This window comes from Somniosus microcephalus, chromosome 8 (genome assembly GCF_052327205.1).
Source record: "Somniosus microcephalus isolate GS21.2 chromosome 8, FLI_Smic_1.0, whole genome shotgun sequence".
NCBI classification, from domain to species: Eukaryota; Metazoa; Chordata; class Chondrichthyes; order Squaliformes; family Somniosidae; genus Somniosus; species Somniosus microcephalus.
The window spans coordinates 122013438-122035696 of NC_140994.1; the positions used below are offsets into that span (position 1 = coordinate 122013438).

General features: G+C 49.5%; 1 protein-coding gene across 1 annotated transcript; it reads left to right on the plus strand.

Annotated features, from left to right (window-relative positions):
• The first annotated feature begins 7001 nt into the window (after positions 1-7001).
• LOC147113768 (cytokine-like protein 1) lies at positions 7002-13975 on the plus strand. The gene is made up of 4 exons (XM_085994039.1): positions 7002-10935; positions 11036-11080; positions 12765-12905; positions 13719-13975. The coding sequence occupies exons 1-4, from the start codon at positions 10792-10794 to the stop codon at positions 13779-13781; spliced, it is 393 nt and encodes a 130-aa protein (XP_085850165.1). The 5' UTR covers positions 7002-10791; the 3' UTR covers positions 13782-13975.
• The last annotated feature ends 8284 nt before the right edge of the window (positions 13976-22259 follow it).

Genomic DNA, 22259 nt, shown 5'->3' on the forward strand with positions numbered 1-22259 from the left:
AGTAATAGTGGATTCTATTGTAAGGGGAATAGGCGTTTCTGCGGCCGCAAACGAGACTCCAGGATGGTTTGTTGCTTCCCTGGTGCAAGGGTCAAGGATGTCTCAGAGCGGCTGCAGAACATCTTGGAAGGGGAGGGTGAACAGCCAGTTGTCGTGGTACATATAGGTACCAACGATATAGGTAAAAAGCGGGATGAGGTCCTAAAAGCGGAATATAGGGAGTTAGGAGGTAAATTAAAAAATAGGACCTCAAAAGGCAGTAATCTCAGGATTGCTACCAGTGCCACGTGCTAGTCAGCGTAGAAATAGAAGGATATTTCAGATGAATACGTGGCTAGAGGAATGGTGCAAGGGGGAGGGATTCAAATTCCTGGGACATTGGAACCGGTTCTGGGGGAGGTGGGACCAGTTCAAACCGTACGGTTTGCACCTGGGCAGGGCCGGGACCCATGTCCTAAGGGGAGTCTTTGCTAGTGCTCTGGGGGAGGGTTTAAACTAAAATGGCAGGGGGTTGGGAACCTGAGCAAGGGGACAGAAGAAAGGGAAACAAGGATAAAAGCAAAAGATAGGAAGGAGAAAAACAAAAGTGGCAGTCAGAGAAATCAACGGTTTAAATCAAACATGGCCACAGTAAATAATAATTCTAATAGGTGTAAGAGCATTAAAAAAAAATGCCTGAAGGCTTTGTGTCTTAATGCGAGGAGCATTCGTAATAAGGTGGATGAATTAGCTGCTCAAATAGAGGTAAACGAATATGATTTGATTGGGATTATGGAAACATGGCTCCAGGGTGGCCAAGGCTGGGAACTCAACATCCAGGGGTATTCAATATTCAGGAAAAATAGGCAAAAAGGAAAGGGAGGTGGGGTAGCATTGCTGGTTAAAGAAGGGATTAACACAATTGTAAGGAAGGATATTAGCTCTGATGATGTGGAATCTGTATGGGTAGAACTGAGAAACACCAAGGGGCAGAAAATGTCAGTGGGAGTGGTATATAGACCGCCAAACAGTAATGCGGAGGTTGGGGACGGCATTAAAAGGGAAATTAGAGAAGTGTGCAATAAGGGCACAGCAATCATCATGGGTGACTTTAATCTACATATAGATTGCGCTAAATTAGTAACAATACTGTGGAGGAGGAATTGCTGGAGTGTTTAAGGGATGGTTTCCTGGACCAATATGTCGAGGAACCAACCAGAGATCAGGCCATCTTAGACTGGGTGTTATGTAACGAGAAAGGATTAATTTGCAATCTTGTTGTACGAGTCCCCTTGGGTCGGAGCGATCATAATATGATGGAATTCTTCATTAAGATGGAGAATGAAGTAGTCGAATCAGAGACTAGGGTCCTAAATTTAAATAAAGGAAACTACGATGGTCTGAGGCGCAAGTTGGGTAGGATTGATTGGGGAATGTCACTCAAAGGGTTGACGGTGGATAGACAATGGCAAACATGCAAAGATCGCATGGATGAACTACAGAATTTGTTCATCCCAGTTTGGCATAAAAATAAAACAAAAAAGGTGACTCAACCGTGGCTAACAAGGAAAATTAGGGATAGCATAAGATCCAAGGAGAGGACATATAAATAGGCCAGAAAAAGCAGTAAACCTGAGGATTGGGAGCAGTTTAGGATTCAACAAAGGCGGACAAAGGGATTAATTAAGAAAGGGAAAATAGAGTATGAGAGTAAGCTTGCAGGGAACATAAAAACTGACTGTAAAAGCTTTTATAGATATGTGAAGAGAAAAAGATTGGTGAAGTCAAGCGTAGGTCCCTTGCAGTCAGAATCAGGAGAATTTATAATGGGGAACAAAGAAATGGCAGAACAATTAAATACATATTTTGGTTCTGTCTTCACAAAGGAGGACACAAATAACCTCCCAGAGATGTCGGGGAACATAGGGTCTGATGAAAGGGAGGAACGGAAAGAAATCAGTATTTGTAGGGAAATGGTGTTAGGGAAATTGATGGGATTGAAGGCCGATAAATTCCCAGGGCCTGATAATCTACATCCTAGGGTACTTAAGGAAGTGGCCCTAGAAATAGTTGATGCTTTGCTGATCATCTTCCAGCATTCGATGGAATCTGGAACAGTACCCATGGATTGGAGGGTAGCGAATGTTACCCCACTATTCAAAAAAGGTGGTAGAGAGAAAACGGGGAATTAAAGACGGGTAAGCCTGACATTGATAGCGGGGAAAATGCTAGAGACCATTATAAAAGATGTAATAGCAGAGCACTTGGAAAACAGTGACAGGATCGGACAAAGTCAACATGGATTTACAAAAGGTAAATCGTGCTTGACTAATCTAGTGGTATTTTTTGAGGATGTAACAGGTAAAATAGATAAGGGAGAACCAGTGGATGCGGTGTATTTGGACTTTCAGAAGGCTTTTGATAAGGTCCCGCATAAGAGATTAGCGTGTAAAGTTAAGGCACATGGGATTGGGGGCAAGGTATTGACTTGGATAGAGAACTGGTTGGCAGACAGAAAGCAAAGAGTTGGAATAAACGGATCTTTTTCCAAGTGGCAAGCAGTGACTAGTGGGATACCGCAGGGATCGGTCCTTGGGCCCCAGCTATTCACAATATATATTATTGATCTGGACAAGGGAACTAGATGTAATATCTCCAAATTTGCAGACGACACAAAGCTGGGTGGGCGTGTGTGCTGTGAGGAGGATGCCGAGAAACTCCAGGATGATTTGGACAGGTTGGGTGATTGGGCAAAAGCATGGCAGATGCAATATAACGTGGATAAATGCGAGGTTATCCACTTTGGTGGCAAAAACAGGAAGGCAGATTATTATCTGAATGGCAATAGATTGGGAGAAGGGGAAGTGCAACGAGACCTGGGTGTCCTTGTGCACCAGTCGATGAAGGTAAGCATGCAGGTGCAGTAGGCGGTTAAGAAGGCAAATGGCATGTTGGCCTTCGTAGCGAGAGGGTTTGAGTACAGGAACAAGGATGTCTTGCTGCAGTTGTACAGGGCCTTGGTGAGACCACATCTTCAGTATTGTGTGCAGTTTTGGTCGTCTTATCTGAGGAAGGATGTTCTTGCCATGGAAGGAGTTCAGCGAAGATTCACCAGGCTGATACCTGGGATGGCAGGAATGACGTATGAGGAGAGATTGGGTCGATTGGGCTTGCACTCACTGGAGTTTAGAAGAATGAGAGGGGATCTCATTGAAACTTATAAAATTCTGACAGGACTGGACAGACTAGATGCAGGAAGGATGTTCCCGATGGTCGGGGAGTCCAGAACCAGGGGTCACAGTTTAAGGATAAGGGGTAGGCCATTTAGGACAGAAATAGGAGGAATTTCTTCACCCAGAGAGTGGTGAACCTGTGGAATTCTCTACCAAAGAAGGCAGTAGAGGCCAATACATTAAATATATTCAAGAATGAGTTAGATATATTTCTTAAGGCTAAAGGGACCAAGGGGTATGGGGAGAAAGCAGGGACCGGGTACTGAATTTGGCTGATCAGCCATGATCGCATTGAATGGCGGCGCAGGCTCGAGGGGCCGAGTGGCCTACCCCTGTTCCTATCTTATATGTTTCTATGTCTGCATCTACAGCAGCAACTACTTGCCTCTCTTGGTTGCGGTTGAGTTTGGCCAGGACATATCAAGGTCCTGAAGATAGCAGAGGTAAGTGTCCAATTACACTGCCGTTGGCGGTTTTGGTTGGGAGGGATGTCATTGCTTGGGAGGGATGTCAAAGGGTTGGAGATGCACAATGTAATTATCTAGTCCAGGGCTTGAAGACAATGGCCCAGAAATTCGGGTCAGGGGCTTCCCGCGGGTGTAAGCCCCCGACCTGCACTTAGCTTGCGCGCCGGCCATTGAGCTGTGGGCCACCGTGGGATTCCGATCCGGGGCCTGGTCCAGCTGTCGGCGCGCCGTGCTTGCGTATCCCAGGGGCGCAGTTAGTTCGATGCGTCCCCTGGGATCACGTGGGCCATGGGGAGCCAATCGGAGCAGGGAATGCCCATTCATAAGTTTGACAGGAAGAGCTGTCAAAACTTAGAAATACTTCCGGCCCCAAAACATCACTAAATCTTCAAATAATTTTTTTTTTTAATCACATTTTTTAAATAAACTATAAATTACATGAAATAACTATTTTAAATAATAATTTAAATTTTTTGAAAAAAATAATTTTATTTTCTAACGGGGCTAAAAATAAACTTACCTTGCTTTAAAGTATTTAAAAATAATAAACCTGTGGAAAAAATGTTTTAATTTTAATTAATTCACCACTTACCTTGTAAAAAGCAGGCCTTGCGTCTGCTTTTTAAATGTGTAACTTCTGCAGACTTACCCTCCTGGGAAAACCTGCAAAAAAGACCTAAGTTCGATGCGCACGCGCAGCCTCTACTGCGCATGCGTTCGACCTCTTAACCCCTGCTTTCAGGGGAACGGAAGTGTCGGTTTCCCACGCATGCGCAGTGCATGCAGGAAACCGGCACTTCCATTGGGCCTACAGGTGAGTACCCCATGCGTACTCACCCGTGGAGACCCGAATTTCTGGGCCATAATCTAGCTGACACTTCAGTGTATGACTGAGAGAGTGCCGCATTATTGGAGGCGCCCGCCTTCAAATGGAACATTAACTAATGATTGTTCTGGTAATTCAGGTGAATGATAAAGATCCCATGGTACTGTTTTGAAGAGCAGGGTGATGTAAAAAGACTACTGAGCACTTGGTTTGAGTATAAAACAAGGCTTTAATCAACTGTTTCAAAACCATGAGATTTCTAGTTACATCACTAGTTCCTGGTTACAGAAACATCGTGAGCAAGCTGGGCCCACGCCCGAGTATTTATACTCCTTGGACGGCCCCACCAGCTGGCCGCCCAGTTTTACTTCATGAGTAAGATTCATGACATCCTTCCCGCCTAAAAGTTTTGGAAGTCCGACGTCTTCCTTCTAGTGGATTAGGCGGACCACGAATAGGCGCAGTCTTTTAGATCTTCGCTTGTGGCTGGAAGGCACGTCTCCTCGGACCGTGTCTGGGTCCCTAGGTCGCTTGATCCATACTGGTAGATCGACGGGGCCCGTGTCGCCTTGATCGACCTGCGGAAGACTGGGGAGATCGTGACTCCAGGTGCGGGTCCCCACAAGTGCAGAGCTGGTGTCATCTTGGTTGGTAGCCAGGGATTGACCGGCGCCCTGGCTTCGGGTGGCCATCCCATGGGAAGCGCTCGGCTCCCCGAGTTGATCCGGAGGAGTAGCCGGCAGATCCCTTGATGTCCCAGGTAGGGCGTCATCCTCAAAGGAGCACAGAGCGTCGGCATTATTACCATGGGTTCCTCTACCAGTTGGGTCCGTGGGACTGGTTGGACAGGGAGCCAGATCTCGGAGTTAAACAGTGGACTCCCGGCCATCAGGGTACCGCACGTGCGCGTAAGTGGGATTAACGTCCAAGGGGTAAATACGCAGTTTTAACTTACTGACAGCCCGCTCACTAATGAAGCTGTCAGAGCTGCATGAGTCAATTAGTGCACTCAAAATGTGTCCATTTATTGAAACCTTCGTGGCTGCATGGGACAGACTTTGGGGAAAAACAGCTGTGATAGAAGGAGGGGCAGTTTTACCCTTGACAGCTGTAACCTTAGTAGTGATTCTTGGGGGGAGGAGCAGTTTTATAGATTGCAGCTGTAACCTTAGTAGTGGCTCTTGGGGGAGGAGCAGTTTTATAGATAGTAGCTGCAAAACTTACAGGGGCTCTGGACCAGTATACCTTAGAAAAGTGGCCTTTCTTACTAACAGAGGCTCTTGACTGGCATACCTTAGAAAAGTGACCTTTCTTCCTGCAATGATTGCAGATTGCGTTACGAGCAGGACAAAATTTCCTATAGTGGGATGCACCTCCACAGAAGAAACACTTCCTTCCAGATTGCCAAGATGCCGCTAGGACAGGGTCATCATCAGTGAAGGCTTCGAGGGCAGGGTTGTCATCAGCCAGGTGGGAGTCATCATCAGTGAGGGCTTCCGCCCGAGGCCAGTCGAAGGAGTCACTAAAAGTGATAGCAGCAGCCCGTGCATGTGGTGAAAGATAGGTATCTGCATTCCTCTTGCTAAGTCCAGAGAGCATGCCTGGTCATAGGCAGCCTGTAACTTGAGGGTTTTATTCTCCAACAGACGCTGACATATGAAGGGAGATGCAATTCCATTAATAAAGGAATCACGAATTAACTTCTCCTGGTACTGCTCAGCTGTGACAGCTTTAAGATTACAATCCTTGCTGAGCCTGCGAAGTTTCTGAAGGAATTCGTCAAGTGATTCCCTGGGTTGTTGTCGAGTTGTGGCCAGTAGATGCCGAGCAAAATTTAGTTTGGGGACTTAACATATAGTTGCTGCAGTATTTGGATAGCGGCGTCATAGTCTACACAGTCTTCGATATAGTCAAACACATGAGGGGATACATAATTAGCAAGCATTCGTAACTTATTAGGAACATTCTCACCACATTCCTCAAGGAAGTTACTAAAGGTACGATACCAGTGTTTCCATACCTTAGCAGCCGTAAGTGAATTCGGGTCCAGGTCGAGACGGGCGGGTCTGAGTAGTTTCTCCATGATGGATCGATTACTTCATCCGAGTTCCCTTCTACGGTTTGAGTCATAGCCGTCTGTTCCCAAAACCACTCAGAGCGTGGAGCAGGTCAGTTGATTAAATTGATGTAAAAAGACTACTGAGCACTTGGTTTAAGTATAAAACAAGGCTTTAATTAACTGTTTCACAACCATGAGATTTCTAGTTACATCACTAGTTCCTGGTTACAGAAACATCCTGAGCAAGCTGGGCCCATGCCCAAGTATTTATACTCCTTGGACGGCGCCACCAGCTGGCCGCCCAGTTTTAATCATGAGTCATGATAAGATTCATGACAGGGTTTGCCTGGTGTTCTGGTGATTCGGATGAATAATAAAGATCCCATGGTACTGTTTTGAAGAGCAGGGTTTGCCTGGTGCCCTGGCGAAGCTCCTTCCTAACCAACACTACTAAAGATAGATTACCTGGTTATTCATCTCATTGCTGTCTGTGACCTTGATGAGTCCAAAATGCCTGCTATAATTACCCATTTAACTACAGTAGTTGCACAATTGAATTAATTTTTACATGAAACACCTTGAGATGTTTCTGAGAAACCTGACGAAGAGGGCTCCAAGTTTGGGCCACCACTAATCTTGCAGCAGGGACCTCAAACAGTCGTTAGGTCCTTTGCATATGCAAATAAAGGACCCACCACCTGCTTCAGGCGTTGGTAAAAGATGCCTCTTCATGGTCCTTACCCAATATGGCAGGTAAATTATCTAGGAGCAATACTACAAGAGATCATACAACAACAACAACTTGTAATTATATAGCACCTTTAATGTAGTAAAGTGCCCCAAGGTGCTTCGCACAAGTATTACAAGACAAAAAATGACACGGAGCCACATATGGAGAATATTAGGGCAGGTGACCAAAAGCTTGGCCAAAAAGGTAGGTTTTTAGGAGCGTCTTAAAGGAAGAAAGAGAGGTAGCGAGGCAGAGAGGTTTAGGCAGGGAATTCCAGAGCTTAGGGCCTAGGCAGCTGAAGGCACGGCCAACAATGGTTGAGCGATTATAATCAGGGATGCTCAAGAGGGCAGAATTAGAGGAGCACAGATATCTGGGGGGGTTGTGAGGCTGGAGGAGATAGGGAGGGGCGAGGCCATGGAGGGATTCGAAAACAAGGATGAGAATTTTGAAATCGAGGCATTGCTTAACCGAGAGCCAATGTAGGTCAGCGAGCACAGGGGTGATTGGTGAACGGGACTTGGTGCGAGTTAGGACACGGGGAGCCGGGTTTTGGACGACCTCAAGTTTACGTGGGGTAGAATGTGGGAGGCCAGCCAGGAGTGCGTTGGAATAGTCCAGTCTAGAGGTAACAAAGGCACAGATGAGGGTTTCAGCAGCGGATGAGCTGAGGCAAGGGTGGAGACGGGTCATGTTAGAGGTGGAAACAGGCGGTCTTAGTTATGCCGTGGATATGTGGTCGGAAGTTCATTTCAGGGTCAAATATGACACCAAGGATGTGAACTGTGTGGTTCAGCCTCAGACAGGTGTTAGGGAGAGGGATGGAGTCAGTGGCTCGGGAACGGAGTTTGTGGCAGGGTCCGAAAACAATGGCTTCAGTCATCCCAATAATTGGAGAAAATACCTGCTCATCCAGAACTGGATGTCGGAAAAGAGGTCTGACAATTTAGAGACCGTGGAGGGGTCGAGAGAAATAGTGGTAAGGTAGAGCTGGGTGTCATCAGCGTACGTGTGGAAACTGGCGCTGTGTTTTCAGATGATCGTCAAGGAGCAGCACATAGATGAGAAATAGGAGGGGAGCCAAGGATAGATTCTTGGGGAAACCCAGAGGTAACGATGCAGGAAGAGAAGCCATTGCAGATGATTTTCTGGCTACACTTATATAGGTAAGAATGGAACCAGGCGAGTGCAGTCCCACCCAGCTGGACGACAGTGGAGGCATTGGAGAAGGATGGAGTGATCAACCATGGTCAAAGGCCGCAGACAAGTCAAGAACGACGAGGAGGGATAGTTTTCCTTTGTCACAGTCACAAAGAATGTAATTTGTGATTTTGATAAGAGCCATTTCGGTACTGTGGTGGGGCGGAAACCTGATTGCAGGGATTCAAACATGGATTTGTGGAAAAGATGGGCACGGATTTGGGAAGTGACAATACATTCAAGGATTTTGGAGAGGAAAGGGTGGTAGTTTGCAAGGACGGAGGGGTCAGGGGTTTTTTGAGGAGAGGGGTGATGATGGCAGAGTTGAGGGAGAGGGGGACAGTATCTGAGGAGAGAGAACCATTAACAATGTCAGCTAACATGGGAGCCAGAAAAGGAAGTTGGGTGGTCAGCAGTTTGGTGGGAATAGGGTCGATGGAGCAGGAAGTGGGTCTCCTGGACAAGAATTATACTGCACAGAAGGAGGCCATTCGGCCTATTGTGCCTGTGCCAGCTCTCTGAAAGAGCTGCCGATTAGTCCCGATCCACTGCTCTTTTCCCATAGCCCTGCAATTCCCTCCCCTTAAAAGTATTTATCCAATTCCCTTTCGAAAGTTATTATTGAATTTGCTTCCACTGCCTTTTCAGGCAGCGCATTCCAGATCATAACAACTCGCTGAGTAAAAAAAGTCTTCTCTTCTCACTTCTGGTTCTTTTGCCAATTACCACAAATCTGTGCCCTCTGCTTACTGACCCTTCTGCCACCGGAAACAGTTTCTCCTTATTTACTCTATCAAAACCTTTCATGATTTGAACACCTCTATTAAATCTCCCTTTAACCTTCTCTGCTGTAAGGAGAACAATCCCAGCTTCTCTAGTCTCACCACAGAACTAAGTCCCTCATCCCTGGTGCCATTCTAGTAAAGCTCCTCTGCACCCTTGGCTAGTATTTGTTATATACAGACTAAAACTCTTTCAACTGTCTCTAACTTACTGTAATTTATATTGTAGAAATAATTGCAATTAAAAAACAACCATGCTGAAACAAACAAGAACAGAGCATGTTGGAAATGCAGATCAGCGTTTGAAAAGTTAACATTTGGGCTGGGATCTTCCATCGGTCGTGCTGATGGATCTGTGACGCTGCTCCAGCATTTCTGTTTTGAATTTAGAAACAGGAGCTTTCATTGAATGCATGGTCCTCCTTCTCGACCTTGCTGTCGGAGGTGCTGTCTTTCAGATGAGACATTAAACCGAGGCCCTGTCTGCTCTCTCAGGTGGACGTAAAAGATCTCATGGCACTATTTCAAAGAAGAGCAGGGCAGTTCTCCCCAGTGTCCTGGCCAATATTTATCCCTCAATCAACATCACTAAAAACAAATTATCTGGTCATTATCACATTGCTGTTTGTGGGAGCTTGCTGTGCGCAAATTGGCTACCACGTTTCCTACATTACAACAGTGATTACACTTCAAAAAAGTACTTCATTGGCTGTAAAGTGCTTTGGGGCATCCGGTGGTCATGAAAGGCGCTATATAAATGCAAGTCTTTCTTTTGCTAACTTCAAATTTTGATGTGTATCGAATGTTATCAGTTAACTGCAACTAGCTATCCAGGATCTATGCATCTTCTACTGTAAGACACTGTAAATTCAGTGGTATGTGCTTAGCTTGAACCTTCCATTTCGATGCAAGAAGATTGCAAAGGCTTTTAACCCACAGAATTTTTATAGGAAAGAAATGTGCTTGATTTAAAGTATTCATTTGGCATGGGGTGATGTTTACAATCTGGGAACAGAACCCGACTGTTAAGAGGCTAGAGATGTAAAATTTAAAACATTTCTAAATAAACATTGCACCCAAGGACATTCCATTTGTCCCAGAAATGACAGAGCTGTCTCTTGTTAAACAGTATTTGGTTAGTAAAATAAAAAATTGTGTCAAAATTTCTAAATTCTTTCTGCACTTAAAAGATATAAAAGATTATGTGTGTGTTTCATGTATACATTTTAAAGGCTGCATTTAAGGTGGGCAGGCTCTGTATGTTATCAAAGCATGAATAATTGGCAACATTTAAAAACTGTTGAATGAAAACATCCGGATTCCTCAGCAATCTGGTCTCCATCTGAATTTCATAGATTTTTTGAAATAACATAAATATTTTGATTCCATTAGTCATCACCTGGTGTTGTGTGATTTGTCCAGCTGCAGTGCCGGTTGGCAAGTCCTGGAGTATTTAACGACTGGGCTGGGCTGGGCTGCCCTTTGTGTGAGCAGTTATTCGAGTTGTTTTCTACCATGGCGCTGCCCTTGGACCTGGTCTTGTTGCTATCTGCTGCGATGGTTGCCAATGCAGTTCCTCTGACCTGTTATTCAAGAATACTGGGCATGAGAAAAGAAATCAAGAACAGCATTGAAAACTTGCAGACAAAACAATTCACAGTCAGTATCTTCTTTTCATTATTGAGGAGTGGGAGTGGGGAGCTTCTTTTTTTTTAAGTTAAACTAATCTTATTTTGTCTTTTTCTCCAACCCCTTCAAGAAACGTTGTGTTACTAAGCTGCCCAACCTACACATAGACATCCATGTGAGTCAAGTATTAATTTCCCACCTATTGATAGGATATATTTTGTTTGGAACAGTTATAGGTTCAGGGTTAAAATGACACTGTACCATATTGATGATGAATGTACAACATGCTTGCATGAAATGTCTTTGCTATGTTAATGAAGGGTGCTAACTCATTTAAAGTAGATAAGTTAAGGGCTTCATTTAAATTTTGGATGCAGGACTCTCAAAGCAACACATTAATATGTTAATCAATATTGCACAGCACCATTTTGCCCTTTTCATTACTTGCACTGTGTAGAAAATGAACTTTAACGGTGGAGTAAAACCCTTTTAAAAGCGATGTTCCATGAGATGGATTGCTGCTGTAATTGGCTCTCTCATTGCCCTGCTTCTCCCTACTTATTCATGATCAGATCGTAATTATCGAAGGTGATTTGCTCTATGGAAGGGGGAAGAGAGTTCAGACTCCCAGCAAATCAGCGCAGAAAACGTTCGGTTTGATCATCTACCCCAGCTGACTAAGAGTCCCATCTCCAAAAAGTATAGACTGCACGCCAATCAAATTCACATCGATTTAACCTTCTGATGAGCTCTCAATGGCAGTCTGATGAGTTCTTGGTAGCCAGGTTTGTTCCAAGCCTGAATAAATGTCAGATCCGACAGCTGTAGGTGTTATAACTCTTCTTAAAATCATTTGTTATTGTTGAAATAATAAACGGCCACCAAAAGGAGTAGGTCCAGAAAATGGATTAGAACTAGTCAATTAGGGGAGGTCAGGGGTTATTGGACCTGTGTGAGGTCAGGGATTATTATGGGTGAACCTTTGTGTAAGGGATCTTTACACACCTTGAGTATTGTGTGCAGTTTTGGTCACCTTACCTGAGGAAGGACATTCTTGCCATGGAGGGAGTGCAGCGAAGATTCATCAGGCTGATACCTGGGATGGCAGGAATGACGTACGAGGAGAGATTGTGTCGATTGGGCTTATACTCACTGGAGTTTAGAAGATTGAGAGGGGATCTCATCGAAACCTATAAAATTCTGTCAGGTCTGGACAGACTAGATGCAGAAAGGATGTTTCTGATGGCCGGGGAGTCCAGAACCAGGGGTCATAGTCAAAGGATAAGGGGTAAGCCATTTAGGACAGAAATGAGGAGGAATTTCTTCACCCAGAGAGTGGTGAACCTGTGGAATTCTCTGCCACAGAGGGCGGTGGAGGCCAGTTCATTAAATATATTCAAGAAAGAGTTGGATATGTTTCTTGAGGCTAAAGGGATCAAGGGATATGGGGAGAAGGCAGGGACAGGGTGCTGAATTTGGATGATCAGCCATGATCTCATTGAATGGCGGAGCAGGCTCGAAGGGCCGAATGGCCTACTCCTGCTCCTATCGTCTATGTTTCTAAATGGGCATTGGGCCATATTATGGAGCAGATTTCAGATTTTAAAATGAATACTTATTTTCAATAATATTATGGAAATTGTGCGCTTTACATAATAGCATTTAAGTTACAGATACCATTAATTTTAGATGTATTGTGAAGATCAGTCACTGTAAGGATACACAGGTTGACAGTTTGATTACTGCAGCTTGTATATGTGCTGTTGGACAAGTTCTGTGAGGGACGTGCTTTTTTAAAATATAGTAATTGTTTCATAAGTGTTGCTGCTGACATTTACAGTAAATGTATGGGTTCACAGAACTCCTGCGTGATGTCGAAAATGCGGAGTTACCTGCAGGCAGTGGAGAAGGTGACTGATCGGCGCTGTCAGGATGCTCTGCAACCAACAGTACAATTAATCAGACGCTTGTACATCATCATGGTTGTGCCATGTAAGGCGGTATGTAACTAAGAATTAAGACTCCCACGATACCCTTTTCTCAATATGCCAACTTAAAACCTAACGTAATCTTTCCGGATATTTTTAGATGCGTTAAACCCTCATCCTGCTCAACTATTGGTATATTTTTGGAATTGATTACATTTTATCAGCCAAACTTGCATACCTTTTGACCTTCATAGTCAGAAGACCAGGTGCTCAAGGGGAGTTGAACCTATGGCAGCTGGTTGGGTTTGGGAGAGTCATCGGGACTTGAACCTGTAGCCATAGTTCATATAGCAAAGTGACAGTTAGAACAAGTGATTGCTTATTGCAACTGATTGGTTATTGCCCAGATTCAATCAGTTGCAGGCATTTTCATTGCTTCCAGGTGAAGTTGCGTTATGTTGTCACATTACATATGGTTAATGTAGAAACTTGCAGGCTTTGCACCACACCAACGGGTAAATTCAGCATTCGAAGTGGGCAACTGTGCTCCAAAGGAGCATGAATCAGAGATGGACTGCAACAGTGTGGTGCCAATTCTCTGACCTCACTTCCTTCAAGTTATGCCTCCTGCTGGGATCGCTGGGGATTTATCCTCAGATCACTTGTCTTATTTATAGTTTGGTTCTCATGGACCCAGAGTGACTTGAACCCGAGTCAACAGTAAACGATAACCCTTACCGCTACACAACTGGAACGGTATTTACAATATTTATTCGATTCCAGCAGAACCGCACCCTTTTTTGACCTTTGCTAAATGAACATATCGCAGCATTTTTTGGGACAACAATATTATTTGACGTAATTTTTTTTAAATTTATTTTTCAGGAACTTGTCTTCTTGACAAACAACTGCAGTGCATTATATAGAACAGCAAGCTCTACAACTTGAATGCGGAAAATAGGAAATGCCATCTTTTTAAAAAAAACATTCATTTATTTACTTTTGGCTGAATGATGAATTATATAAAGTTAAGTGTTTTCACAATGTAAGCATGTTTAAGATTATATTGCTTCCAGAGGCAGCAGATGGTAAATGAGATGTTCTATTATATTAGCCGATTAAAGAGAAGCTTATACTGCGAAGTAGAGTCAATTTGTCCTGAGGGTTAGATCATAAAACAAATCCTGTCTTTTCTCTCCCCTGATGTCTAGTGTTGGAATACTCCGCCACATTTTCCAGTTTTGATCTCCGGGCTGTGCTGAGTTCATTGATCGCAGCTGCGACCAAAGTTAAGGCGAGCTGAATTTAGCCTCAGTGCCCTGCGGTGGTGGGTTGAGCAAATCAGCCCGCGTTCCTGCTCCTGACCACTCATCAGTGCTCCCGCTGAGAAGCCTGCCTGTGCAAACGTTGGGCAGGGAGGAGGAACAGGATCAGGCTCAGTTCTGATAGTCCTCCAGTCAAATAACCTGCAGACACGTCAACAAGGGCAACAGCAATCCAGAGGGCTGGACCAATGATCCGGAGACAAGAGTTCAAATCCCACCAGGCAGCTGGAGAATTTAAATTCAATTAATTTAAATAAATCTGGACTATAAAGCTAGTATCAGTGATGGTGACCATGAAACTACCGGATTGGATTGTCGTTAAAAAACGCATCTGGTCCACCAATGTCCTTTAGGGGAGGAAATCTGCCCTCCTCACATGGTCTGGCCTATATGTGACTCCAGACTCACAACAATGTGGTTGACTCTTAATTGCCCTGTGCCACTCGAGGTGGATCACCGCCAACTTCTCAAGGACAATTAGGGATGGGCAATAAATGCTGGCCATGCCAGCGGTGCCCAAATCCCATGAATGAATAATTTTAAAATACCTGCGATCTCCCCGCCTGATTATCCTCCCTGCGATCTCCCTGCCTGATTACCCTCCCTGCGATCTGTCCGCCTCATTATCCTCCCTGTGATCTGTCCGCCTCATTATCCTCCCTGTGATTTCCCCACCTGATTATCCTCCCTGCGATCTCCCCGCCTGATTATCCTCCCTGCGATCTGTCCGCCTCATTATCCTCCCTGTGACCTGTCCGCCTCATTATCCTCCCTGTGATTTCCCCGCCTGATTATCCTCCCTGCGGTTTCCCCGCCTGATTATCCTCCCTGCGACCTGTCCGCCTGATTATCCTCCCTGTGACCTGTCCGCCTGATTATCCTCCCTGTGATCTGTCCGCCTCATTATCCTCCCTGTGACCTGTCCGCCTGATTATCCTCCCTGTGACCTGTCCGCCTGATTATCCTCCCTGTGATCTGTCCGCCTGAGTATCCTCCCTGTGACCTGTCCGCCTGATTATCCTCCCTGTGATCTGTCCGCCTGATTATCCTCCCTGTGATCTGTCCGCCTGATTATCCTCCCTGTGATCTGTCTGCCTGATTATCCTCCCTATGATCTGTCCGCCTGATTATCCTCCCTGTGACCTGTCCGCCTGATTATCCTCCCTGTGAACTGTCCGCCTGATTATCCTCCCTGTGATCTGTCCGCCTGATTATCCTCCCTGTGGTCTGTCCGCCTGATTATCCTCCCTGTGATCTGTCCGCCTGATTATCCTCCCTGTGATCTGTCCGCCTGATTATCCTCCCTGTGATCTGTCCGCCCGATTATCCTCCCTGTGATCTGTCCGCCCGATTACCCTCCCTGTGATCTGTCCGCCTGATTATCCTCCCTGCAATCTCCCTGCCTGATTATCCTCCCTGCAATCTCCCTGCCTGATTATCCTCCCTGCAATCTCCCCGCCTGATTATCCTCCCTGCGATCTCCCTGCCTGATTATCCTCCCTGCGATCTCCCTGCCTGATTACCCTCGCTGCGATCTCCCCTGCGATCTCCCCCCGATTATCCCCCCTGCGATCTCACCTCCTGATTATCCTCCCTGTGATCTCCCCACCGATTACCCTCCCTGCGATCTCCCCCCGATTATCCTCCCTGCGATCTTCCTTCCCGAGTATCGTACCTGCGATCTCCCCCCGATTATCCTCCCTGCGATCTACCCCCGATTATCCTACCTGCGATCTCCCCCTGATTACGCTCCCTGCGATCTCCCCCCTGATTATCCTCCCTGCGATCTCCCCCCCGATTATCCCCCCTGCGATCTCACCTCCTCATTATCCTCCCTGCGATCTCCCCCACCGATTACCCTTGCTGCGATCTCCCCCCAATTATCCTCCCTGCGATCTCCCCCACCGATTACCCTTGCTGCGATCTCCCCCCAATTATCCTACCTGCGATCTTCCCCCGATTATCCTACCTGCGATCTCCCCCCCAATTATCCTCCCTGCGATCTCCCCCCGATTATCCTACCTGCGATCTCCCCCCCGATTATCCTCCCTGCGATCTACCCCCGATTATCCGACCTGCGATCTCCCCCCGATTACGCTCCCTGCGATCTCCCCCCTGATTATCCTCCCTGCGATCTCCCCCCCCGATTATCCCCTCTGCGATCTCACCTCCTCATTATCCTCCCTGCGATCTCCCCCACCGATTACCCTCCCTGCGATCTCCCCGCAATTATCCTCCCTGCGATCTTCCGCCGATTATCCTACCTGCGATCTCCCCCCCAGATTATTCTCCCTGCGATCTCCCCCCGATTATCCTACCTGCGATCGCCCCCCGATTACCCTCCCTGCGATCTCCCCCCCAATTATCCTACCTGCGATCTCCCCCCCCGATTATCCCCCCTGCGATCTCACCTCCTGATTATCCTCCCTGCGATCTCCCCCCCACAAGATTACCCTCCCTGCGATCTCCCCCCAATTATCCTCCCTGCGATCTTCCCCCGATTATCCTACCTGCGATCTCCCCCCCAATTATCCTCACTGCAATCTTCCCCCGATTATCCTCCCTGCGGTCTTCCCCCGATTATCCTCCCTGCGGTCTTCCCCCGATTATCCTACTGGCGATCTTCTCCCCCCCGATTACCCTCCCTGCGATCTCCCCCCGATTACCCTCCCTGTGATCTCCCCGCCTAATTATCCTCCCTGCGATCTCCCCGCCTGATTATCCTCCCTGCGATCTCCCCGCCTGATTATCCTACCTGCGATCTCCCCCCAATTACCCTCTCTGCGATCTCCCCCCCGCGCCCCCGATAACCCTCCCTGCGATCTCCCCCCGATTATCCTCCCCGCGATCTTCCCTCCCGATTATCCTACCTGCGATCTGCCCCCCATTATCCTCACTGCGATCTTCCCCCGATTATCCTACCTGTGATCTCCCCCTGATTATCCGCCCTGCGATCTTCCCCCGATTATCCTACTTGCGATCTCCCCCCCGCGATTACCCTCCCTGCGATCTCCTCCCCCGATTACCTTCCCTGCGATCTCCACCCGATTACACTCCCTGCGATCTCCCTGCCTGATTAGCCTCCCTGCGATCTCCCTGCATGATTACCCTCCCGGCGATCTCCCCCCTCGATTACCCTCCCTGCGATCTCCCCCCCGATTACCCTCCCTGCGATCTTCCCCCGATTATCCTGCCTGCGATCTTTCCTCCCGATTATCTTCCCTGCGATCTCCCCCGATTATCCTACCTGCGAACTCCCCCCCGATTATCCTACCTGCGATCTCCCCCCCGATTATCCTACCTGCGATCTCCCACCCTGATTATCCTCCCTGCGATCTCCCCCCGATTACCCTCCCTGCGATCTCCCCCCCAATTATCCGACCTGCGATCTCCCCCCCGATTATCCCCCCTGCGATCTCACCTCCTGATTATCCTCCCTGCGATCTCCCCCCCGATTATCCTACCTGCGATCTCCCCCCGATTACCCTCCCTGCGATCTCCCCCGCAATTATCCGACCTGCGAACTCCCCCCCGATTATCCCCCCTGCGAACTCCCCCCCGATTATCCTCCCTGTGATCTCCCCCCCAATTATCCTCACTGCAATCTTCCCCCGATTATCCTCCCTGCGGTCTTCCCCCGATTATCCTACCTGCGATCTCCCCGCCTGATTATCCTCCCTGCGATCTCCCCTCCTGATTATCCTCCCTGCGATCTCCCCGCCTGATTATCCTCCCGGCTATCTCCCCGCCTGATTATCCTCCCTGCGATCTCCCCGCCTGATTATCCTCCCTGCGATCTCCCCGCCTGATTATCCTCCCTGCGATCTCCCTGCATGATGACCCTCCCGGCTATCTCCCCGCCTGTTTATCCTACCTGCGATCTCTTCCCAAATACCCTCTCTGCGATCTCCCCCCCGATTACCCTCTCTGCGATCTCCCCCCCGATTACCCTCCCTGCGATCTCCCCCCCGATTACCCTCCCTGCGATCTCCCCCCGATTACCCTCCCTGCGATCTCCCCCCGATTACCCTCCCTGCGATCTCCCCCCGATTACCCTCCCTGCGATCTCCCCCCGATTACCCTCCCTGCAATCTCCCCCCGATTACCCTCCCTGCAATCTCCCCCCGATTACCCTCCCTGTGATCTCCCCCCCTGATTACCCTCCCTGCGATCTCCCCCCGATTATCCTCCCTGCGATATCACCTCCCGATTATCCTACCTGCGAACTCCCCCCGATTACCCGCCCTTAGATCTTCCCCCGATTCTCCTCCCTGCGATCTCCCCCCGATTATCCTCCCTGCGATCTCCCACCGATTATCCTCCCTGCGATATCACCTCCCGATTATCCTACCTGCGAACTCCCCCCGATTACCCGCCCTTAGATCTTCCCCCGATTCTCCTCCCTCGGTCTTCTCCCGATTATCCTACCTGCGACCTCCCCCCGATTACCCTCCCTGCGATTTCCCCCCCGATTATCCTCCCTGCGATCTCCCCCCGATTATCCTCCCTGCGATCTCCCCCCGATTATCCTCCCTGCGATCTCCCCCCGATTATCCTCCCTGCGATCTCCCACCGATTATCCTCCCTGCGATCTCCCCCCGATTATCCTCCCTGCGATCTCCCCCCCGATTATCCTCCTGCGATCTCCCGCCGATTATCCTCCCTGCGATCTTCCCCGATTACCCTCCCTGCGATCTCGCCCCCGATTACCCTCCCTGCGATCTCCCCCCGATTATCCTACCTGCGATCTCCCCCCCAATTATCCTCACTGCGATCTTCCCCCGATTATCCTCCCTGCGATCTTCCCCCGATTATCCTCCCTGCGATCTCCCCCCCAATTATCCTCATTGCGATCTTCCCCCGATTATCCTCCCTGCGGTCTTCCCCCGATTACCCTCCCTGCGATCTCCCCCCCCCGATTAACCTCCCTGCGATCTCCCTGCCTGATTATCCCCCCTGCGATCACCCCGCCTGATTATCCTCCCTGCGATCTCCCCGCCTGATTATCCTACCTGCGATCTCTTCCCAATTACCCTCTCTGCGATCTCCCCGCCTGATTATCCTCCCCGCGATCTCCCCCCCGATTATCCTCCCTGCGATCTCACCTCCTGATTATCCTCCCTGCGATCTTTCCCAGATTATCCTACCTGCGATCTCCCCCCCGATTATCCTCCCTGCGATCTCCCCCCGATTATCCTCCCTGCGATCTTCCCCCGATTATCCTCCCTGCGATCTCCCCGATTACCCTCCCTCCGATCTCCCGCCGATTATCCTCCCTGCAATCTCCCCCCCGATTGCGCTCCCTGCGATCTCCCCCCTGATTACCCTCCCTGCGATCTCCCCGTGATTACCCTCCCTGCGATCTCCCCCCGATTACCCTCCCTGCGATCTCCGCCCCGATCACCCTCCCTGCGATCTCCCCCCGATTATCCTCCCTGTGATATCACCTCCCGATTATCCTACCTGCGAACTCCCCCCGATTACCCTCCCTGCGATCTTCCCCCAATTCTCCTCCCTCGATCTGCCCCCGATAATCCGCCCTGCGATCTCCCCCCCGATTATCCTCCTGCGATCTCCCACCGATTATCCTCCCTGCGATCTTCCCCGATTACCCTCCCTGCGATCTCCCCCCGATTACCCTCCCTGTGATCTCCCCCCCGATTATCCTCCCTGTGATCTCCCCCCCCGATTACCCTCCCTGTGATCTCCCCCCCGATAACCCTCCCTGCGATCTCCCCCCGCTTATCCTCCCTGCGATCTTCCCCCGATTATCCTGCCTGCGATCTTCCCTCCCGATTATCCTACCTGCGATCTGCCCCCCATTATCCTCACTGCGATCTTCCCCCGATTATCCTACCTGCGATCTCCCCCTGATTATCCTCCCTGCGATCTTCCCCCGATTATCCTACTTGCGATCTCCCCCCCGCGATTACCCTCCCTGCGATCTCCTCCCCCGATTACCTTCCCTGCGATCTCCACCCGATTACACTCCCTGCGATCTCCCTGCCTGATTATCCTCCCTGCGATCTCCCCGCTGATTACCCTCTCTGCGATCTCCCCCCCAATTACCCTCCCTGCGATCTCCCCCCGATTACCCTCTCTGCAATCTCCCCCCCGATTACCCTCCCTGCGATCTCCCCCCCGATTACCCTCCCTGCGATCTTTCCTCCCGATTATCTTCCCTGCGATCTCCCCCGATTATCCTCACTGCGATCTTCCCTCCCGATTATCCTACCTGCGAACTCCCCCCCGATTATCCTCCCTGCGATCTTCCCTCCCGATTATCCTACCTGCGAACTGCCCCCCGATTATCCTCCCTGCGATCTTCCCCCGATTATCCTACCTGCGACCTCCCCCGCCGATTATCCTCCCTGCGATCTCCCCCCGATTATCCTACCTGCGATCTCCCCCCCGATTATCCTCCCTGCGATCTACCCCCGATTATCCTACCTGCGATCTCCCCCTGATTACGCTCCCTGCGATCTCCCCCCTGATTATCCTCCCTGCGATCTCCCCCCCGATTATCCCCCCTGCAATCTCACCTCCTCATTATCCTCCCTGCGATCACCCCCACCGATTACCCTTGCTGCGATCTCCCCCCAATTATCCTCCCTGCGATCTTCCCCCGATTATCCTACCTGCGATCTCCCCCCCCGATTATCCTCCCTGCGATCTCCCCCCGATTATCCTACCTGCGATCTCCCCCCCGATTATCCTCCCTGCGATCTACCCCCGATTATCCTACCTGCGATCTCCCCCCGATTACGCTCCTTGCGATCTCCCCCCTGATTATCCTCCCTGCGATCTCCCCCCCCGATTATCCCCTCTGCGATCTCACCTCCTCATTATCCTCCCTGCGATCTCCCCCACCGATTACCCTCCCTGCGATCTCCCCCCAATTATCCTCCCTGCGATCTTCCCCCGATTATCCTACCTGCGATCTCCCCCCCGATTATCCTCCCTGCGATCTCCCCCACCGATTACCCTCCCTGCGATCTCCCCCCAATTATCCTCCCTGCGATCTTCCCCCGATTATCCTACCTGCGATCTCCCCCCCGATTATCCTCCCTGCGATCTCCCCCCGATTATCCTACCTGCGAACGCCCCCCGATTACCCTCCCTGCGATCTCCCCCCCAATTATCCTACCTGCGATCTCCCCCCCCGATTATCCCCCCTGCGATCTCACCTCCTGATTATCCTCCCTGCGATCACCCCCCCACAAGATTACCCTCCCTGCGATCTCCCCCCAATTATCCTCCCTGCGATCTTCCCCCGATTATCCTACCTGCGATCTCCCCCCCAATTATCCTCAGTGCAACCTTACCCCGATTATCCTCCCTGCGGTCTTCCCCCGATTATCCTCCCTGCGGTCTTCCCCCGAGTATCCTACTGGCGATCTTCTCCCCCCCGATTACCCTCCCTGCGATCTCCCCCCCGATTACCCTCCCTGTGATCTCCCCGCCTAATTATCCTCCCTGCGATCTCCCTGCATGATTACCCTCCCGGCGATCTCCCCGCCTGATTATCCTCCCTGCGATCTCCCCGCCTGATTATCCTACCTGCGATCTCCCCCCAATTACCCTCTCTGCAATCTCCCCCCCGCGCCCCCGATAACCCTCCCTGCGATCTCCCCCCGATTATCCTCCCCGCGATCTTCCCCCGATTATCCTGCCTGCGATCTTCCCTCCCGATTATCCTACCTGCGATCTGCCCCCCATTATCCTCACTGCGATCTTCCCCCGATTATCCTACCTGTGATCTCCCCCTGATTATCCACCCTGCGATCTTCCCCCGATTATCCTACTTGCGATCTCCCCCCCGCGATTACCTTCCCTGCGATCTCCCCCCGATTACACTCCCTGCGATCTCCCCGTCTGATTAGCCTCCCGGCGATCTCCCTGCATGATTACCCTCACGGCGATCTCCCCGCCTGATTATCCTCCCTGTGATCTCCCCCCCGCGATTACCCTCCCTGCGATCTCCTCCCCCGATTACCTTCCCTGCGATCTCCACCCGATTACCCTCCCTGCGATCTCCCTGCCTGATTACCCTCCCGGTGATCTCCCCGCCTGATTATCCTCCCTGCGATCTCCCCGTCTG

Excerpts from the sequence above, each read along its gene's own strand:
- LOC147113768 (XM_085994039.1), top strand. The coding sequence starts at position 10,792 with ATGGCGCTGCCCTTGGACCTGGTCTTGTTGCTATCTGCTGCGATGGTT. Across the intron at positions 10,936-11,035 it reads TGCAGACAAAACAATTCACA|AAACGTTGTGTTACTAAGCT; the intron begins GTCAGTATCTTC and ends AACCCCTTCAAG. Across the intron at positions 12,906-13,718 it reads TGGTTGTGCCATGTAAGGCG|GAACTTGTCTTCTTGACAAA; the intron begins GTATGTAACTAA and ends TTTATTTTTCAG.